The 18,469-nt window shown below is 37.3% G+C and overlaps 2 protein-coding genes and 2 long non-coding RNA genes across 13 annotated transcripts in view; 3 read left to right on the forward strand and 1 right to left on the reverse strand.

Moving 5' to 3' along the window:
• Positions 1-342: 342 nt before the first annotated feature.
• LOC133712046 (uncharacterized) lies at positions 343-2,360 on the forward strand. 2 transcript variants are annotated; one of them, XR_009847126.1, is made up of 3 exons: positions 343-1,057; positions 1,136-1,258; positions 2,316-2,360. It is a non-coding gene; the product is annotated as an uncharacterized LOC133712046 (long non-coding RNA). The 2 variants fall into 2 exon arrangements; XR_009847125.1 differs by lacking the exon at positions 2,316-2,360 and having other exon boundaries at positions 343-588; positions 924-1,057; positions 1,136-1,595.
• A 16-nt stretch (positions 2,361-2,376) lies between these two features.
• LOC133712047 (uncharacterized) lies at positions 2,377-3,487 on the forward strand. 2 transcript variants are annotated; one of them, XR_009847128.1, is made up of 3 exons: positions 2,377-2,698; positions 3,075-3,200; positions 3,302-3,487. It is a non-coding gene; the product is annotated as an uncharacterized LOC133712047 (long non-coding RNA). The 2 variants fall into 2 exon arrangements; XR_009847127.1 differs by lacking the exon at positions 2,377-2,698 and having other exon boundaries at positions 3,058-3,200.
• Positions 3,488-13,676: 10,189 nt separating this feature from the next.
• LOC133713177 (uncharacterized) lies at positions 13,677-16,217 on the forward strand. Of its 5 annotated transcripts, none has more exons than XM_062139291.1 (8): positions 13,677-13,867; positions 13,960-14,056; positions 14,149-14,391; positions 14,493-14,601; positions 14,804-14,849; positions 15,150-15,235; positions 15,398-15,456; positions 15,535-16,217. In XM_062139291.1, exons 2-8 carry the CDS (start codon positions 13,974-13,976, stop codon positions 15,638-15,640), a joined length of 732 nt encoding a protein of 243 aa, XP_061995275.1. In that variant the 5' UTR covers positions 13,677-13,867; positions 13,960-13,973; the 3' UTR covers positions 15,641-16,217. The 5 variants fall into 5 exon arrangements, with proteins under 5 accessions (XP_061995275.1, XP_061995276.1, XP_061995277.1 ...); XM_062139292.1 differs by lacking the exon at positions 13,677-13,867 and having other exon boundaries at positions 13,874-14,056; positions 15,535-15,664; positions 15,734-16,217; XM_062139293.1 differs by lacking the exon at positions 13,677-13,867 and having other exon boundaries at positions 13,874-14,056; positions 15,535-15,664; positions 15,789-16,217.
• A 200-nt stretch (positions 16,218-16,417) lies between these two features.
• LOC133713178 (uncharacterized) overlaps positions 16,418-18,469 on the reverse strand; it is a 33,543-nt gene continuing 31,491 nt past the window's right edge. For 2 of the 4 annotated variants that reach the window (XM_062139295.1, XM_062139294.1), the window contains exons 2-3: positions 17,099-17,479; positions 16,418-16,768 (exon numbers count right to left, since the gene is read on the reverse strand). In XM_062139295.1, the coding sequence (XP_061995279.1) occupies positions 16,744-16,768; positions 17,099-17,454 (381 nt within the window). In that variant the 5' untranslated portion in view covers positions 17,455-17,479 and the 3' untranslated portion in view covers positions 16,418-16,743. Of the gene's footprint in view, positions 16,769-17,098; positions 17,480-17,563; positions 17,695-17,735; positions 17,764-18,469 lie in introns of those variants that run through there. The other 2 variants (XM_062139297.1, XM_062139296.1) reach the window with 2 other exon arrangements.

Below are 18,469 nucleotides of genomic sequence, written 5' to 3' on the forward strand. Positions count from 1 at the left end.
CTTGTATAAATCGAGATTCATTTCTGACCACACTACTAAAAACAATTGCATTCGCTTCGGAAATTTGCGACGGCATTGATTTCCGTAGCAATTGAGACTCTATTGCTACGGAAAATGTTCCGTCGCAATTAAGTCTAATCATTTGCGACGGAAAATCTTTGCCGTAGTAACTTTGTAATCAATTGCTATGCCTTTTCCTCTTGCCGTCGCATAACTTATTTCTATTTCCCCTTACATCTCGATCTGTAGCCCTAATTAGCCCAAGCTCTCTCTGTCTCTATCTCGCCCAAGCGCTCTCTTTCTCTCTCTTCTCGCCCAAGCTCACCCAATCTCTCTCTCTCTCTCTCTCTCTCTCTCTCTCTCTCTCTCTCTCTCTCTCTCTTCAGAACTTGGGTTTCTGTCTTCGTCCAAACTCAGGTTCCAAGGGCCTGAGGATCCACGACAACCCTGCTCTCGAGCACGCCTCCAAGGCCTCCAATTTCCTCTACCCGGTCTTCTTCATCGATCAACACTGCATGAATCCCGACCCGAACGCACCCTCGGCCGGATCCTCCAAGGCCAGCCTGAACCGAATCTGGCGCTCATTAGGTTTGCTCTAATTTATCCTTCTTCTTTTTTTCACTCTTGTCTTTCTCCATCTCTTTGTTGTCTCTCTTTCTCCTTTCGGCTAAAACCCAGACCCAAAAAGCACAAAATCAGAAACGCACCAAACCCAAATCTGAATCACACATCCCTTCCCCTCCGTTTTTTCCGTCAGTCTTCTCTCTCACGCTCTCATATCCCGCCTAAATGCAATCCAGACCCAAAAACCCTAATACCCAAAACACAAATCCTAACCCCTCAGCTCCAATACCCCACATCTCGATTTTGTACTTTTATGTTCTGTGTTTGTATGAATTGACAACTGTCTCAATTTTTATCAGGTTTGAGTTAATTTTCGATCCATGATAGATTCCCAAATGCCCAGGAAGAAATTTTGGTTTCCAAATCGGCAAGCTGAGCATGGCTCTTATTTTCAGTTCATCTTCACCACTCTACTTTGCCTCGTTTTGGAAAGGTATTTTATTATAACTATTCTGCATAGGATCCAAACGCATCTCATGAATTGTAGCTTTTGTTCTTCATGACATTTCAGTGGTGCTGCTAGGTGGGTAATTTTATTAACAATTGAAGAATGGCCGATAGCATGAAGCAATTCCAGAAAATCTTAATTGAGCATGAGACTCAAGCTGAGCACCTCTTTCTAGCTAAACACCAGGTAATTCATACTTGTTACTCTAATGATTTAATTATCTGCTAAATAGGGCATCTGATATTTACATTGGACAGTCGATATAGAATTGAGTTTAGCTATGGTCATCCTACTTGTTATGGGTTTCTAGGTTTGTTTTCTGTTTCAGGCTTGTAGTTTTTTATGGGATTGATTGTACCCAAGTTTAGTGGCATGAGTGACTCGGGAGGAGAAATCTTTGTTTACATTCTTATCCTGTTAGTCATATCTTCAAGCCATTATTTTTATAATTGAATGCTGGAGTTATTAACTTTTGTTTACTTGCATTATAAAGGGACTGAATTGTATTACTTGGTATATTGAATGCCCTACAAAATAGGATCATCTTTCCTTTGATCTTGTGTCAATCAGTCAGTGTAGTTGCTTTCTGTTGGCATTAAGTGGAGGGGCGCTTTTGTTTATTTATAATTTTTTGCGTTGTATCTTTCTTGCAAGAGTCATTTTTCAATTTTATGAAGAGTAATTATGAGTCTAGTGCTTTTAAGAGTCTTAGGGTGAGTACTCAAGGGTCTTGTCATTAATTGAGTCTTGCGGTGTTCTAGGAGTCTTTTTAAGCCTATAAATATAGCTACGGTTTGTAAACCCAGATGAGATTGGAATGAAATAAACTCAGTTTGTATTGAAAGTCTCCATAAAGCCTCTGTTTCTTGTAAAACCATTCTGGTCTCTTAATCTCTCAACCCTAATCACACTCTCACCGAGCCGACTGTTGCTCTGTTGTGCATCACTAACTTTTATAGAAAATACAAGCTCAAATAGGCAAAGAAATTGCTTACCAGGGGATGAAGAAAGCGGTGACCATCGTCACTGATTGATCTTGTGTCAATCAGTCAGTGTAGTTGCTTTCTGTTGGCATTAAGTGGAGGGGCGCTTTTGTTTATTTATAATTTTTTGCGTTGTATCTTTTGCAACCTATTTGAAACATCAGTTTTCTGCAATTTGGATTTTCATTAAATTGAAGGTTAATTTTGGTTAAATTTCAATATTTTATTGTGATTCTGTTAAGGAATTCAATGGGTTGCAGGTTCAGCGAATAATTACTAGTTGTAGAGGTTTTGGTTTCCTCCAATTTCATTTTTGGGGTCTCTTACACAGTTACACATGAATGAAGTTGTTACTAGGTTCCTTCTCTGCAATCTTGCATCCAAAATGCGATATTGTAGCACCATAGAAAAGAGACTGTTATGTGAGATCCAACAATGTACATAGCCTCTACCTAATTACATCCTTATACTTAAGCCATTCGTAATAACCTTCCTTCCATGGCCCCCTAAAGGATTGAAATAAAGTATATGCAGAAAAGGACGTATGGCTGGGTTGAAAGCATGGGTTTGAGGACTTGGTCCTCTTCATCTGGTTTGATTAGTAATATGCAAGTGAAGTGAACTCTAGTGTATCTTCATGGAGGTAAGACCATAGCACTTTTAAACTTTTACCACAATTGGGTTCTTTTTGAGCTCATTAATGTCATAGGTGACCAGAAAACGAGAGCAAACTCAGCCTCTTTCAAACATACATCTCTTTTCTTCTTTTCGGTTTAATGGGTGGGTGATCTTTGTTGTGTACTGTCTTAGTGTCTTACTTGCATATTCGCAGGCTGTCAATTGTAAGAATATTGCTAGTTTTCTTAATGAATACCTTCAAATTGTTTCAGTAAAAAGACTTGTACTTCTAAAGCTTGCGTCTTTTTATCCTCTATCCTTTGACATCGATCAAAGTCTGAGTGGCTGAGTTCTGAATCATACCTTAAGTATCTAATATGGGTGATACTTTCATATACTAGATGCCAGCACCCAAGTGAGAACTGGTTATGTTTGTGCTGTAAGGAAGTCCTCTGCAGCCGTTTTGTAAACAAGCATATGCTGCAGCATTATCAGCAGATAAATCATTGTGTTGCTCTTAGCTACAGGTACTATTTTTGATGCTTTTACAACAAAGTTTCTCATCTTTTCCTTACTTTTTATAGAGTGTTTATTACAAATGCATGTTGTGATTTTATTTACATTTCAGGCAGTGATCCTGTTGTGATTGTAAATTATTGATGAAGCAAGATGAGCTAGAAGTTGAAAGAAAGTTGAGAAAGCTTTGGCTGATCTTTGTTTTTTAACAACCTTTGGTTGGTCTTAGAATTGTGATTGTTGGTTGGTTATAGATGATGGGTTTCATAATATTTTTCAATTTATGATATTTGCTGCAGATGGTACTAGCTTTGGTGTGCAATTCACACCATTTTTTTTTTTATAAATGAAATATTCTTTTGCGACGGCAAAGTATCCGTCGCAACAAATTCACCCCAATTTTTTTTTAAAATGAAATATCTTTTTGCGACGGCAAAGTATCCGTCGCAAATAGTTTAGCCATTGCGACGGCAACAGTTTTCCGTCGCAAATACTTTTTGCGACGGCATTTTACCGTCGCAAATGGATTTTGTGACGCCACCTATTGCAACGCCAACATTTCCGTCGCAAAAGGCTGAATTTTCCGTCGCGAAAAGTTTTTTCCGTCGCAAAAGCCCAATTTGCCGTCGCAAAATAGGCGTCGCAAAAGCAATTCTTTTTAGTAGTGCCATTCATATCAATTTATGATCATTGATACTCATAATTTCTCACACCCATGTATGATATTCATGATAGTTATTGAATCGTAATTCAAGTTCAACTGTTCATGTTTTTCTAAACAAGAAATCATACGGTCATACTTTTTTATCAATTAATTAACTAAAGCAATAACATCAAATAGGTAGTTCAACCATTGTCAAGCAATTCACACATTTATTAAACGACTTGAGATCGATTTTCTGAAAATTCATATATTTATTAAAAATGACTTGACAACAAGGCAACGTACTCTGAACTTTCAGCTTAAGCGATGTGCTTCCAAAGGTAGTTTATCATGTACATTTTCCATGTTCTAGCTAGAATTATCAACTTCTAAAACTTGAGAATGATCATTTATGTGCATGTCAACAAGCACAGACAACCCAGATAATTCTATCCTTCAATACACGGTTTTGCACTTATATAGTGGTTGAGATTGTAGTGTTTGTTGTTTATAGGTCTGTTATAGAAGTTATGGTCATTGACTTGTAGGCGATGTTTTGTTAATATTCTATCTTTTGTACGTATTGATTTGTGTCAGTAGACGAAACAAAGAAGAAGATTACATCTGCATTTATGTTTCCTGGAGTAATTGATATGAGGCAAAGGTTATCTTAGCCTTTATATGACTTGTTAGCTGCACTGATTCACAAGGGAACTTCAATTAACAGTGGCCACTACGTAGCACATATTAAGCATGAGATGACAGAGCAATTGTGGGAATCTTATCACCATTAGAGACTCACCAGTTTGGGGAAGGGACTTCCAGTTCCAATAGCAAGCTTGTTAAACCTGAACCAATACGTTAATTGACCCACCTTGCTTAGAATACATGAATGGTGCTTCTATTGGTGATAAGATGGATATTGATCATCCACAACCTTCATAATGTATTACTAGTTTTGATGTGGAGACATTTTCATCAAGTGATGCATATATGCTCATGTATAATCTCAGGCATGACTGGAAAGATGAAGGGAAAACCCATGTTGAATGTAATGCCAACAATATAGGAAACTTGCATTTAATCTTTGTGAAGAGATTAAAATGCATTATATCTTGATTCTTGCCAAGAATACACATTTAATTCTGTCTGAAGCTCATATTTGATCACTTGAGGAACTTTCTTTTTTGGTTTCGATAGATTAGCTTCGTCATGGGCTGACAAACGGTGGAGTAATAAAGAACATTTTTGATGTCCTTGTTTTATAATTTAGAATTCTTTCTCTTTCTAAAAGATGTTTTTCTGTTGTACATGCAAGCCCACTCCTTTTCTTTTTTAGGGGAAAATAGGATTTGGGGACAATAATTACATTGTTGTCGGTCCAATGTGTTAAAAAGCACATCGTGAGGCGTCGAAGGCGCAAATCTACAAAAAAAAAAAAAAAGAGTGAGTTTTGATAGCTAGGCGTGAAGGCGCAGAAAACGAGATTTTAAAGGCGCAAAAATCAGGCTCAAGGCGTAAGCGCTGCCCTTTTTATTTATTTATTTATTTATTATTATTATTATTATTATTATTATTATTATGAGAAAAATTCAGTCACCGTCTCCAAACTATGCTACCAAGGCCAATTTGATACCCGAACTCTCAAAAGTATCAATGTGATACCTAAAGATATATTTTGACATCAACGTGATGCTTCCGTCCAAAATTTGTGACGGTTCCGTTAAAAATGATCACGTGTCATACATGTGACAGATTTTAGGGGCAAAATCGTACTTTTACACCAATTTTGTTATATATATTTATGGGGTGGTGCTATTCACACACCCATTTTCTCTATTCACACACCCCTTATAATTTTCTTTTACTTTAATTCAATTTGTTTCTACAAATTACCCTAACTACCCTCCCTTGTAATTATGTTTCTTTTTATTTTTTCTATTTAGCAAGTCAATCATGAATCAAATATTCATTATACAATAAGTCAATCATGAAATATCTGTATTTATTTTTTTAATCATATTTTACAGATATTTCTTCACTTTATTGGGAATATATCCTATTATTCTTCACTTTATAAACCTATTATATTTTATAGATATATCCTAAAATTTTTGGCTTTATTGGAGATATATCACAAATATCGTAGACCAGCGAGCGGCTTTTTAACCACCTAGAGTATTTTGTTTTTGTTTTTATAAACCTATTATAACTTGTGGTGTATAGATTGAAGACAAAATTTATAAAAATAAAAAATAAAATAAAAAAACGAAGAAATAGGAGAAAAAAAAAACGAAGAAACACCTAGAGTATTTTTTTGTTTTTATAAACCTATTATAACTTGTGGTGTATAGGTTGAAGACAAAATTAAAAAAAAAAAAAAAATAATAATAATAATAATAATAATAAGCGAAGAAACAGAAAAAAAAAAACGATGAAACAGAAAAAAAAAAAAAAAGGAAACAGAAATTTTTTTATTTTTTATATAATTTGGAGCTCAAAATTACCATTTTACCCCCTAAAAGGGGCCCACATAACAGATTTAATGTCCAATTTGGACGAAAGTCCAAAAATTGGACACGGCTGATGAATTTGGAGAGTACAAGGGCGTTACTGATTAAATTGAAACTAGAGCGACTAACATGATGACGATCCCTAATCTCAGGGGAGTAAACTGAAATTAGTCCATAAATAAAGTAAGACAATCAACGGAATGATTTGATATCCAAAATATGGTAGTTATTTAGGACTTTTAATTAGAAATAATTTAGAGAGAGAGAGAGAGAGGGAAGTCATATGAGACTTGGCCGGAAATTGATCATTGGTCGCCGGACTTCGATGAAGACCTCGCCGGAGGTCCCCAAAGAGGTCGTTGGCGATCTCATAGGTCGTCGGAGAGGTTTATTACCCCCCATAAATCTTTATTGCCCCAATAAACCTTTATTGGGGGGCAATAAAAATTTATGAAACCTCATCGAATGTCCCCAAAGAGGTCGTCGGATATCTCATAAGTTGCCGGAGAGATTTATTACCTCTCCCATAAACCTTTATTGCCTCCCAATAAACCTTTATTAGGGGGGCAATAATATTTATTATGGGGAGGGGAAACTAATCTTCTTACAATTAGACAAATAAAACTTTGATTAAGGAAGAAAATGAGAAGATTGCATCAATTCAAAACCTTTTATTGGGGGGAAATAAACCCTTTTGCCCCCCCCCCCCCCAAAAAAACCTTTATTACGAGATAATAAAACTTTTTTTTTTCTTTCTTTCTTTCCTTCTCGGCCTTCTGCCCACAGTTTAAGGAAAAAAAAATTGATTTGGGCACCCAAAAATTGCTCTGGCCACCTACGTCCGTTGGCGAGGGTGATAATCTCGAACGCATTTCCTCATATAATAGTCGGCTTAAGCAATACGAAGCGCCAGCGGTGACAGGGTCGAAAACCCAAGGCTTACCGGACTTGAGTGCTAATTGGGCGGCGAGCTTCATGGCCGGTAACCAGTCGACGGAGTGTGTGCCCACGTTGAGGGGAGAAAGAGGTTCTACACCACCAGAATCAGGCACACGACTTGGAGAGAAAGAGAAAGAGAAAGAGATGAGAGAGAGGTCTGACGCGCTCGTCCGAGGCCAACACCGGCGTCGTTGGCAACGACGGAGAAGCTGAACTGCGCACAGGAGAGGACATGATGGTAGTTCGACGACGCGTCAGTGATTGTTGAGAGAGAGAGAGAGACAAGAGAGAAAGGAGAGAGATCGAAGAGAGAGATGAGAAGAGAGAGTGGCATAAAATGTAATTTACTAATTAAGTTAAGGCCTTAATTGATATTTTACTTTAAATTGGGTTAATATGAATAAAATTTTGTTGATAGGGTAAGTGAGAATACATTTGCTCAATTTTGTGCTTTGAGTCAAGCACCCATAATGTTATTTTAACTATGAAACTAGCCTCTTAACACATGTGTGACACGCTCACGCATGTGTCAATTTAGTCTTTTTATTATATTTCATTTTTGTTATATTTTTGTGTGTGAAAAAATATTGATACAGTAATTTTTGTTCTTATCTTTCAATACCTGAAATTATAATTAAAAAATAGAAAAAAAAGAAGAAGGAAGAACTGCAAAAGCAGTTAGAGAGAAATTCTCCTCCCATGTTCAACATTTCCTTTCTTTTTTTTTTAAATTACGATTTTATCCTTGATATATGAAATTAATTATGGTCAGAGTCCTAATAAATCAAGAGCAATTGCAAGGTTTTTGAAAATTTAACCATAAGCAATATTTGCTTAATTAATATTGATAAGTAGTCAGAGATCCGCCCCTATATCTATACTATTATTTTTATTTTATTTTTTAATAAAGAGCTGGTGCGGCTGCCCTCAAGCCTTGATTAATGAAACTCTCGAATGCAATGGGGGGGGGGGGACATAGAGCCTAAACCCCTGATTACAATAAGCATCTAGAGTATGTCCCGAAATGATATTAGGAATCTCTACAGAGTACATGTATTCTAACAAGCACCAACTAGCAAAGAGTACATGTAGTCAGGGATCCGCCCCTATATCTATACTATTATTAAGAGAAGAGAGTTTGTCAGCCAAAACAGAAAAATTTTACTAAAATATCCTTTAAATATTAAAAAACATTTGAACTGAAATATTTGAGAAAGACAAAATTGTCAATTCACAAATAAAAGAAAAACAAAAGAAATTTAACAAAAAAATCAAAAACAAAATATGTACAACAATTTTCTCCACATTCTGTAGAATAACTCCTTACGTAATTTATCCACACCTATAGGGTGTGTTTAGAGTCTAGTATATATAGAGAGATTATTCAGAGCACCGCCGTGCACTTGCATAGAATAATTTCCAGTATATATATATAAAAAATCAGTAACCTCTTTATGCTTTCTTTCAGCACTCGCGACTTCTAGAGAGGCCTATTAATTGGTCTTTAAACGTGGTTTGATTTCCGAAAAGTCTTCCCCTGTAAGTATATATATATATATATATTTTTTGGAAATGGGGATCAATTAAGCTGCCCCAAAACTAGCCCATAAGGCTGAACTTAGTACCTACTAATAAATCTGATGGACATGCCCAAACAGACAATAAAGAAAGGAAACTTAATTTCCCACTGGGCTCAAGAAGAGCCAGTATAAGGAAATTAACCTTTGTAAAACAACTGAAACAAAGGCCCAAAGAATAAGCCCACTCCAATACAGAAAACCTAGCTACTGCAGACCACCTCGCGCCGCCGACCACGGAGAGCCGCCGATGTGACGCCGGCAGAACACCAAGTAGTTCTGTACTGTATATCCAATGCCAATCAAAGCCCAGAACACAAATCATGTGAAATCCAACAACCCAAAGGATAAGATCCCTCAAAACAACACCATACTCTCCACCATAGAGACCCATACCAAGAAAGCATTGTGGCTGCCGAAGGAGGACCGAGAACCAGAGTCGAGAACCAGAACCATGGAGAATGGGGGGTGATGAACCCATGCGTGAGCACCCATACTCACCTAGGTAAGTGCCTTGCACTTTCTTATCACAGCCACCATAACTTTCATGGAGTTTGGGAGTGAAAAAGGAAGAACTGTTTAGGGGTTGGGTATACATTGATCTGGAAAGATGTGGGATTGATTGACAGAGAGAAAAATAGAAAATAAAAGATGAGGAACAAGGTCCTCCGGATCTGAACAAAGCCAGAGAAGAACTGGACAAGGCCAGATATAACCACAAAGGGAGCGAAAACACCACAAAGGTGAGAGAAGAACAATAGTCTTTAGGATGCTGAAATAGAAGGAGTGACCTCCCCCAACTCTTAAGCCTTCAATCTAGATCCTGAAGGATCAAGATTTGGGCAAAAGAGAAGGGGGAGGGGGGAAGTTTCTTCTCAGATCTACTTTCTCTCTCTACTGTTTAGAGAGAGAGGGTCTCGGGTTTAGATGAAGTTAAACTTACTTAGACTGTAAGTATATGAATTCATGTCTTTGAGTGTATGGGTAAGTGTTCTTTCCTACTTCATATCTAAGCCTCATCAAAAAACCCGCGGATCAAGTGGGCCGATGGAGGCCCGCCGGCCCTGAGGGCTAAAAGCCCGGCCCGGCCCGTTAAAAAGTCCGCAAAAGCCCGCCTCGGGTGGGTAGTGGGCCGGCCCGGCCCGTAGGCCCGGCCCGTAAAAGCCCGCTAGGCCCGGCCTGTAAAAGCCCTTAAAATATTATATATATATATGTAGATATGTGTGTTTGTGTTTATAAATATATATATACACACATATAGATATATATTTGTGTGTGTTTATATATATATATATATATGTGTGTGTGTGTGTGTGTGTGTGTGTTATATATAGATATATCTATATATGTGTGTGTGTTTATAAATAAATAAATAAATAAATATATATATATATATATATATATATATATATATATATATATATATCAATATATCATGTATGTGTGTGTGTGTTTATATATATATATATATGTGTGTGTGTGTGTGTGGAAGTTCTTATACTTCTATATAAAATATGTGCATATATATATATATATATATATATATATATATATATATATATATATATATATTCTAAATATCGGTTGACCAATTCGATCGGATTCGAAAATATGGTGAAATTGGCTAAATTTTTTACCACACTAATTTATTGTAATAAACTCATCCAACTGTCGGTTTTTCCATTTTCTTTGAATTGATAGGGGTTGCTCTTAGGAGTGTATGATATATAAATATAGGTTTATAAGAGTAACTACGTTTGACCTAGTTGATCGAATTCGAAACGATAACCAAATTTGCTAGATTTTTTACAACCACCATAAAATATTACAATCTCTCAATCGAGCGGTTGGTTTCTCCAAATTCATCTTCCACTTCATGGTTGTTTTAGAATGGACCTCAACAATTTAAATGCAATGTATAAGTCATACAACTTTAGGAGACAAATTAGTATAGGCCAATGTATTTGTAATTAAAAATTGAAATTTTTATCTTATGTCCACACACATCCATCGATGAATTATTTACAAGTGTGATGTAAAAAAATAAACAAGTTTTGCGTTCATCACGCCATCGGTCAACCAAGAAAATATGCAAGTGACTACAGTTGACCAATCCGATCGAGTTCGAAACTATGGTGAAATTGACTAAATTTTTAACCACACTCATAATTTATTGTAATAATCACATCCAACGGTCGGTTTTCCCATTTTCTTTGAATTGATAGGGGTTGCTCTTTGGAGCGTGTGATATATAAATATAGGTTTAGAAGAGTAACTAGGTTTGACCTAGTTGATCGAATTCGAAACGAAAACCAAATTGGCTGTATTTTTTACAACCACCATAAAATATTACAATCTCTCAATCGAGCGGTTGGTTTCTCCAAATTCATCTTCCACTTCATGGTTGTTTTAGAATGGACCTCAACAATTTAAATGCAATGTATAAGTCATACAACTTTAGGAAGAAAATTGGTATAGGCCAATGTGTTTGTAATTAAAATTAATTTTTTTTATCTTATGTCCATGCACATCCATCGATGGAATATATACAAACGTGATGTGAAAAAATAAGAACGTTTCGCGGTTGTCACGCCATCGATCAACCAAGAAAACATATAAGTGACTACGGTTGACCAATCCGATCGAATTCGAAAATATGGTGAAATTGGCTAAATTTTTTATCACACTCATAATTTATTGTAATAAACTCATCCAACGGTCGGTTTTTTCATTTTCTTTGAATTAATAGGGGTTGCTCTTTGGAGTATATGATATATAAATATAGGTTTATAAGAGTAACTACGTTTGACCTAGTTGATCGAATTCGAAACGATAACCAAATTGGCTAGATTTTTTACAACCACCATAAAATATTACAATCTCTCAATCGAGCGGTTGGTTTCTCCAAATTCATCTTCCACTTCACGGTTGTTTTAGAATGGACCTCAACAATTTAAATGCAATGTATAAGTCATACAACTTTAGGAGACAAATTAGTATAGGCCAACGTATTTGTAATTAAAAATTGAAATTTTTATCTTATGTCCACACACATCCATCGATGAAATATTTACAAACGTGATGTAAAAAAATAAGGAACGCAAATCACGTCATCGGTCAACCAAGAAAACATGCAAGTGACTACAGTTGACCAATCCGATCGGGTTTGAAACTATGGTGAAATTGACTAAATTTTTAACCACACTCTTATTTTATTGTAATAATCACATCCAACGGTCAGTTTTCTCATTTTATTTGAATTGCTATATGTTGCTCTTTGGAGTGTATGATGTATAAATATAGATTTATAAAAAATTAGTGCCTTTAAAAATTTATTTATCAATAAATTAGTATCTATATATAAATAAAGATTTTTTTTTGGTACAATATAGAATTATAGATATGTTATCTTTGATTGTATTTGATCATTATCCAATGAATTTCCAAAGCTTGATTAAAAAAAAAAATATTTGTGTCTTTAAATATTTATTTATACATAAAGCCCGCAAGGCCCGGCCCAAAAAAGCCCGCAAGGCCAAGCCCGGCCCGGCCCGAAAAAGCCCGCAAAGCCCGCTTTATATGGACGGGCTTGGATCCGTCTATTTTTAATAAAGCCCGGCCCGCTATTATTTAAAAATATAGCAAGGCCCGGCCCGTTGACGACCCCTATTCATATCTATGTTGAGAATGCAAAGTATGTCAACAATAATTTTAAAGAGATTGAAGAGACATTTATTTGGGAGGGGAATGGTGATTGTTTAAGAAGTTATCATGTTCTTTTAGCTTTCTCTGATCGACTTTATTGATCAAAGTCAAGCTTGTAATTATTTTTATGCTATAATGTTAGAATTCTTGCTTATTCTGTTATCTTTGTGAATCTAGGTGGATGGGTTAGTATTCATTAACGTGATTGACTGGAAATCCTTGTGTGAGGAATGGTGTGGTACTGAGGAAAAAGGCGTATCTGCTGAAATCAAGTCAAGTAATACTCGAGGAAATAACTTTGCAGGATCCTGTAAAGATATGCCAATTAATGTGTGAGGAGGACCTGGGTACTCCAAATCTTCAAGAAAAATTGTGAGAATTGTATTAAGTGACGTGGCTATTTTACTAGCCATGATCTCTCATATGAAGTGTTAGTATATATACCTCCTATGCACAAATACCGGAAGTACAAGGCTCATCTAGCCACAAAGAACAAAACAAAGACATCTTCTGGCAGGGTCCCGATACCTTCGAAGGCCGTATCGGGAACCCAAACATCCCACATTGGAAGGAAGGGAGCCATGCCTCCCCAAATCCTCTATAAATAGGTCGCTTCCAACACCCTAAAAATGTAACTGTTTACTATCGTTTTCCACTATTTTTATCCTATAACGATACTGACTTAGGCATCGGAGCGTTGAAAGCCGGCACACCCGGTCTTCCCTCTGACCTTTGTTTGTTTTACAGATAGACGATAGCTCGAAGGCGATAGTAGCACGACATTCTCTGATTCTGTTGGACTAGATCATACCCACTAATTCCACAAAAACACTAAGAATGAGAATTATACTAACTTTATGTAAGTTTACACAAACTCATTTTAAAGAAGCCCGGATCCGTGAAGTTAATTCTAGATCAATTGTGATTAGAATTTGCTCAGAGGTATAATTTTTGTTATATTCTGATGCATAGTAGAGCAAGTACAACTTACATCATGATACTTTGCTTCTTTTGAGTCAGCTTCTTATTTATAATTTTAAGAAGCAGGTGAAAAGCTATTCTCCTCAATTTTTGTTGGATATATATTGGAGTAACACTAGGAGCTGATTTGTAGCAAAACCTGTAGTCTATGCACTAGTACATAGTTGAGACTCAGCTCGTCAAGGCCTTTTCATGATCCAACCCTACCTTATCTAAAAATCTGAATGGTCTCCTGCCAATCCAATGGCATTTGCGTAATATTTCACAACCAAAACTGCATAGCTGAAAAAAGAAAGGAACTTTTAAAGAATCAAATTCTGGTGAATTTTACTTTCCTTTTCTGTGTTTTCCCAGTTATCAATTAGATCTTTATACAAGCTTTTATTCACTTCTTACAAGATCATATTTGCAGCAAAGATTATAATCATGTCACTAAGTATCAAGTGGCATGAACAACTACATGGCTTTACTTCATTCCCATCCCCTGCTACTCCAATCTTCAATACCAGGTTTCTTTTCTTTTCCTCATTTTTTTGGTGCAATTGCTATTTAAATGACAAGTCTTATTATTGGCCAAGTGTTTAATTATGATTTGTTTTAGGAAGAAGGTTGAAGTGATAAGGGTATTAGCTAAAGCAGCTAACTTGGATTCTGAATCAAATGCAAAGAAAGCAAATTTGTGTGCTGCAAAGAAGGAAAGAATTAAGCTGCCAAGTTTTGATGGTAGCTTAGGGCGCAAGAATTTTCACATTAGAGAGTTTTTAAGCCACCCATCAGGAACTGAAGCCATGCTCAATACTAGAGCACTGGAAAATTTTGAACCCCTTAGCACTGATACTTACAGGTCAGTCCTTTTCCTTAAATATTGTTTCTTTTGCAAAATTGTGAACTTTTGATGTGGCATTCTATTCTCGAATAATATAAATTAGTTCCATGTTTGTGCAGATGCACTTTGCCAAAGCTTAAACTTTTGAATTTTGAAGCAGCCCCTGTGGTGGATTTAAGAGTGAACCCAACCAATGAGGATTGTATGGTTGAGATGCTCTCTTGCAAGGTGTGTAACTGTGTTTTACATCCCATGAGTATTCATTGACATATCAAACTGGACTCCTACTATTGAAATATGGATGTTTGGGTTGCTCACTTAGTCATATATGAGTGCATTTGGTGGCTTTTGAGTGTTGACATAAGCTCATTCAAAAAATTCAAGTTCATGTTAATTTATTTGCTTAAAACTTTACCAATATGGTTTGCAGTTTGAGGGTTCAGAATCTGTGGAACGCCAAAACAGCCGTTTTTCAGGTGAATAAAAATTTGGTGAGATTCTTGTAACTTTTAGAAGAGTGTAGTTGTCCTTGGAAATTGAAGTTTTTGTTTCCTTTCCTTGTCCTCATCAGATTCAACTCCCTAAATTAAAGCTTGTGAGTTTATCAAATGCTCATTGATTGTTGAGAGCCTGCTGTTGTTTCCTACCAAAATTCACAGTGACAAGTCAAGTTTTCACCATGGCTATATAACTCTGGGATTTCAGATATAATGCTTGCTGCAAGGCCCTTATGTATTACGGTTATGCCAAGTATTGAGTATGGTTTCTATTTACAGCATTGATGACAAATCACATGTCGTGGGGGACAGACGACTCTGAATCATTTTTGGAAGTTGATGTGAAGTTAAATCTCACCCTCGAGGTTGTCAATCTTCCCCTAAACGACCCTTTTTGTTCTCTTCTTCCTGCTCAAAAACCTTTAGTATCAGTATGCCACTTTTGTTAGCTTGATGCACATTGTTAGTCCATTCTCGAACAACTTAAGCTTTTGGAAATATGTTTCAACATCATATGTTATGTACAGATCTATACGCGCCCTTTTACCATGATGCCGGTATCAGCTGTTGAGCATCCGGGAAACTTGTAAGTGACTCACTCTCTAAATTGTAGTATTTACAATGGCCAGAGCCCCACTTAAACCGTGGAACTGTGATTATACAGAATGATGCAAGCATTACTGGATAGGCTGGTCCCACTGCTTCTGCAGCAACTCCTACAAGATTATGACAAATGGGTTCATAAGCAATCAGAAGATGATCTTCCATGAAATGGTCCATTTCTGCATTGTTAAGTAAGTACACTTCTAGCCGTCTTACTGGTGGTTTCTATGTCTAAAACCTTCTGAAATGACTTCTGATAGTACTGGCGGTTCTCTGCTTGGCGCGGTTTGTATTCTTTTTTCTGACTTTGTCAAGGGGAACCCAAAGGCTTCCTAGGCCCAAGATAAACCCCTTCGGCGCATGTGAAATGCTCCAACTGTGCATTGCAGCACAGTGCCTGGCCACTTTGACAGCTTCGGGGTTCGAACCTAGGTTGGGGAGCACACCCAACTAGGCAAGAACCACTAGGCCACTTGCAGTGTTTGGATTCTTTGTTTCGTTTAACAGGATGGCCATTGGTAAAACCAAAAAAGACACAGCGGTGGCATTACTCTAGCCAATTTATCTCTGATTTGCATTGCTTCATGTGTTGGTTTTCTTGTAAGTTCCCGCTTCGATTAGCCTTGAGCCTCATTCAACTGAACTCAACCCAAAGAGTTAAGGAACAGTAGACTACCCTAGAATCTTCCTAGGATTATGTGTTGAAGTTGAGAATTTGTATGTACCACCACATTCTGGGTTCCAACGTAAATTTTTCAATTTTCCTCTCGTTCTGTGCAATCTCCAACTAATTGACCCCTGTGACTTTCGAATGTTTTGACCAAAAAAAAACAAAGAAAGACTTTTAAATATTAAATCACTCCAAGAAATCCAGACACAAGAAAATTCTCCTCTAAAATCTCATAACAAGACAAACTAATACATAGATTGTGATTCATCAGTTACTCCTATCAAGGCAGTTCAAGAAATAGCAGTACCATGATACTATAGATACCATTGCATCCTGCTAATGAGGCAAAGAACACTCGATTTCAGATTCTTCATACAAAATAACAAGATAGATAACAGCATTCCAGGTCTAGATTAGATGGCCAATAAAAATATTAAAAGACCACCTAACACAATGTGATTATAAATGTATTACAAAATCTCATACAGACCCAAGAAAAACAGTAGGATTTAATATGCCAACGATACAATCATCCACAACTCCATCTCCGTCACCAGTGGCACAAAGTGAAGCTCTCAACAGTACACGATTTGATTCAGTTTAGAAAGCTTTGAGGCCATGTAACCTGCAATACATTCAGCGAATGAATGTTATACCGTGATAATAGAACATTTAGTTCAGAAATAGATGAGCAGCAAAGGATCAAACATTGATACGACTCATACGAGGAAAAGACTCAGGGCTGACATTCTCAGACACTACAAATGCAACCGATAATGACATGACCGCACACATTTCTATTTTCTACTAAATAAAATTTGTGTTGGATGTTTGAATGGGAACGTCATAATACTTGTAATAGTTTGCTGATGTGATGCACCTAGTGCTATGAAGTTTGCTTGTGATCCCTCAAAACAAAAAAAGATTATTCAGCTACAAAAAGGAGTGTTATTACTTCTTATCTCCAAGAACAATAGCAGTGGTTCCACCAATCTCCTCAGAAGCGGCAGCAGCTTCCAGAGTCCTCCGAGCCTCGGCGACCTTCTCACCAATCTCAGCCTCCGTCAATCCCTGATCGCTCAGATTCTCCTCCAGCACCACAAGCTTGAGCTCAATCTGGCGCTTGCGATCATGCTCAAGGATGTCTCTGTTGGCCTTCTTTGTGACGCCAGCCATGCCCTGGTCTCCCTCAAACCCTCTGGAGTTTTCAGCGACCTTGCCAGTCTTGGACCTGATGAAGAACTTGTTCGTCTGGATATTGCCATTGGTTCCAGACCCTCTCGGAGTCAGTAACCCTATTCCATTGTACATATCTTGCTACTCTTTGCTCAATCACCTAAAATAACGAAATCGCAATCTCAATACCACAACAAAGTAACGAATCCATAACAATTTGAACTATACTGAATCAGTAATTCACCACTTGTATTGCACAATCAGATAGATGTATTGAATAACCTGCAACTACCACTTTCAACAAAAGACAACAAAAGCATGGCAACTACAATACATCATCGTGCTACCAAATATCATACTCATAGTCTAAAAATGTTAAAATGTTAAATGTTTCCATTCAAATAAAATATATATACCTATACCATTGTAGTTTTGATATCCTTATCTTGTTCGATGCTATCTGTTTGAGCCCAAAAGTAATTTTGGCAATATCCTTGAGTGGATCTAGCACAGCGGGCCGATACCTGCGGCCCAAAAATAAGCCTACTATGGTTTGGGTTATAGCTTCGCCCATTCCGGAATCCATGAGGAAAACGAAACCTTATTGGAGGTAAGTAGCAGAGATCGATTAGGAAACTTCAATCAATAATCCTTCTACAACAAGGAGCAGTCAGAAACCCTAGGTATATATACCGGGTTTCAAGGACGAATTAGGGACCTCTCTCATATCAATCAATCCTAGCGATTACAAAGCCTCCCCGGAGCAAACCTTCAACCTTGTTGAAACCCGGTGACCGTGCGCCAGTCCTAGTCTCTCCAAGAGCCGACTGTCAGCATCACCAGACCAACCCGGCGACCGTACTTCCAGTCCCAGTCTCCCAGCGAGCCGACTGCGAGCGCAACCGCCACCGTTACTACCAGCGAAGCAAGGGTAACGCCCTCGCAACCCAGCGAAGCTAAAGTCACGCTTTAGCGCAACCCGTGCTTTCTCCAAACTTCCCAGTGATTGCTCTGCTTAGTCTACAATACTAAGTATCGATTCGGTGAACGCAAGAGACCACAACCAAAGTCCTTATCCGTAAGGCAAAAGTCCTTTTCCGAAAGGCTAGAGAAGAACCCTGTGACGAGGTTGGTGCTCTCCTCGTCCACA

The sequence above is a fragment of the Rosa rugosa genome, chromosome 5 (genome assembly GCF_958449725.1).
Source record: "Rosa rugosa chromosome 5, drRosRugo1.1, whole genome shotgun sequence".
Classification (NCBI taxonomy): Eukaryota; Viridiplantae; Streptophyta; class Magnoliopsida; order Rosales; family Rosaceae; genus Rosa; species Rosa rugosa.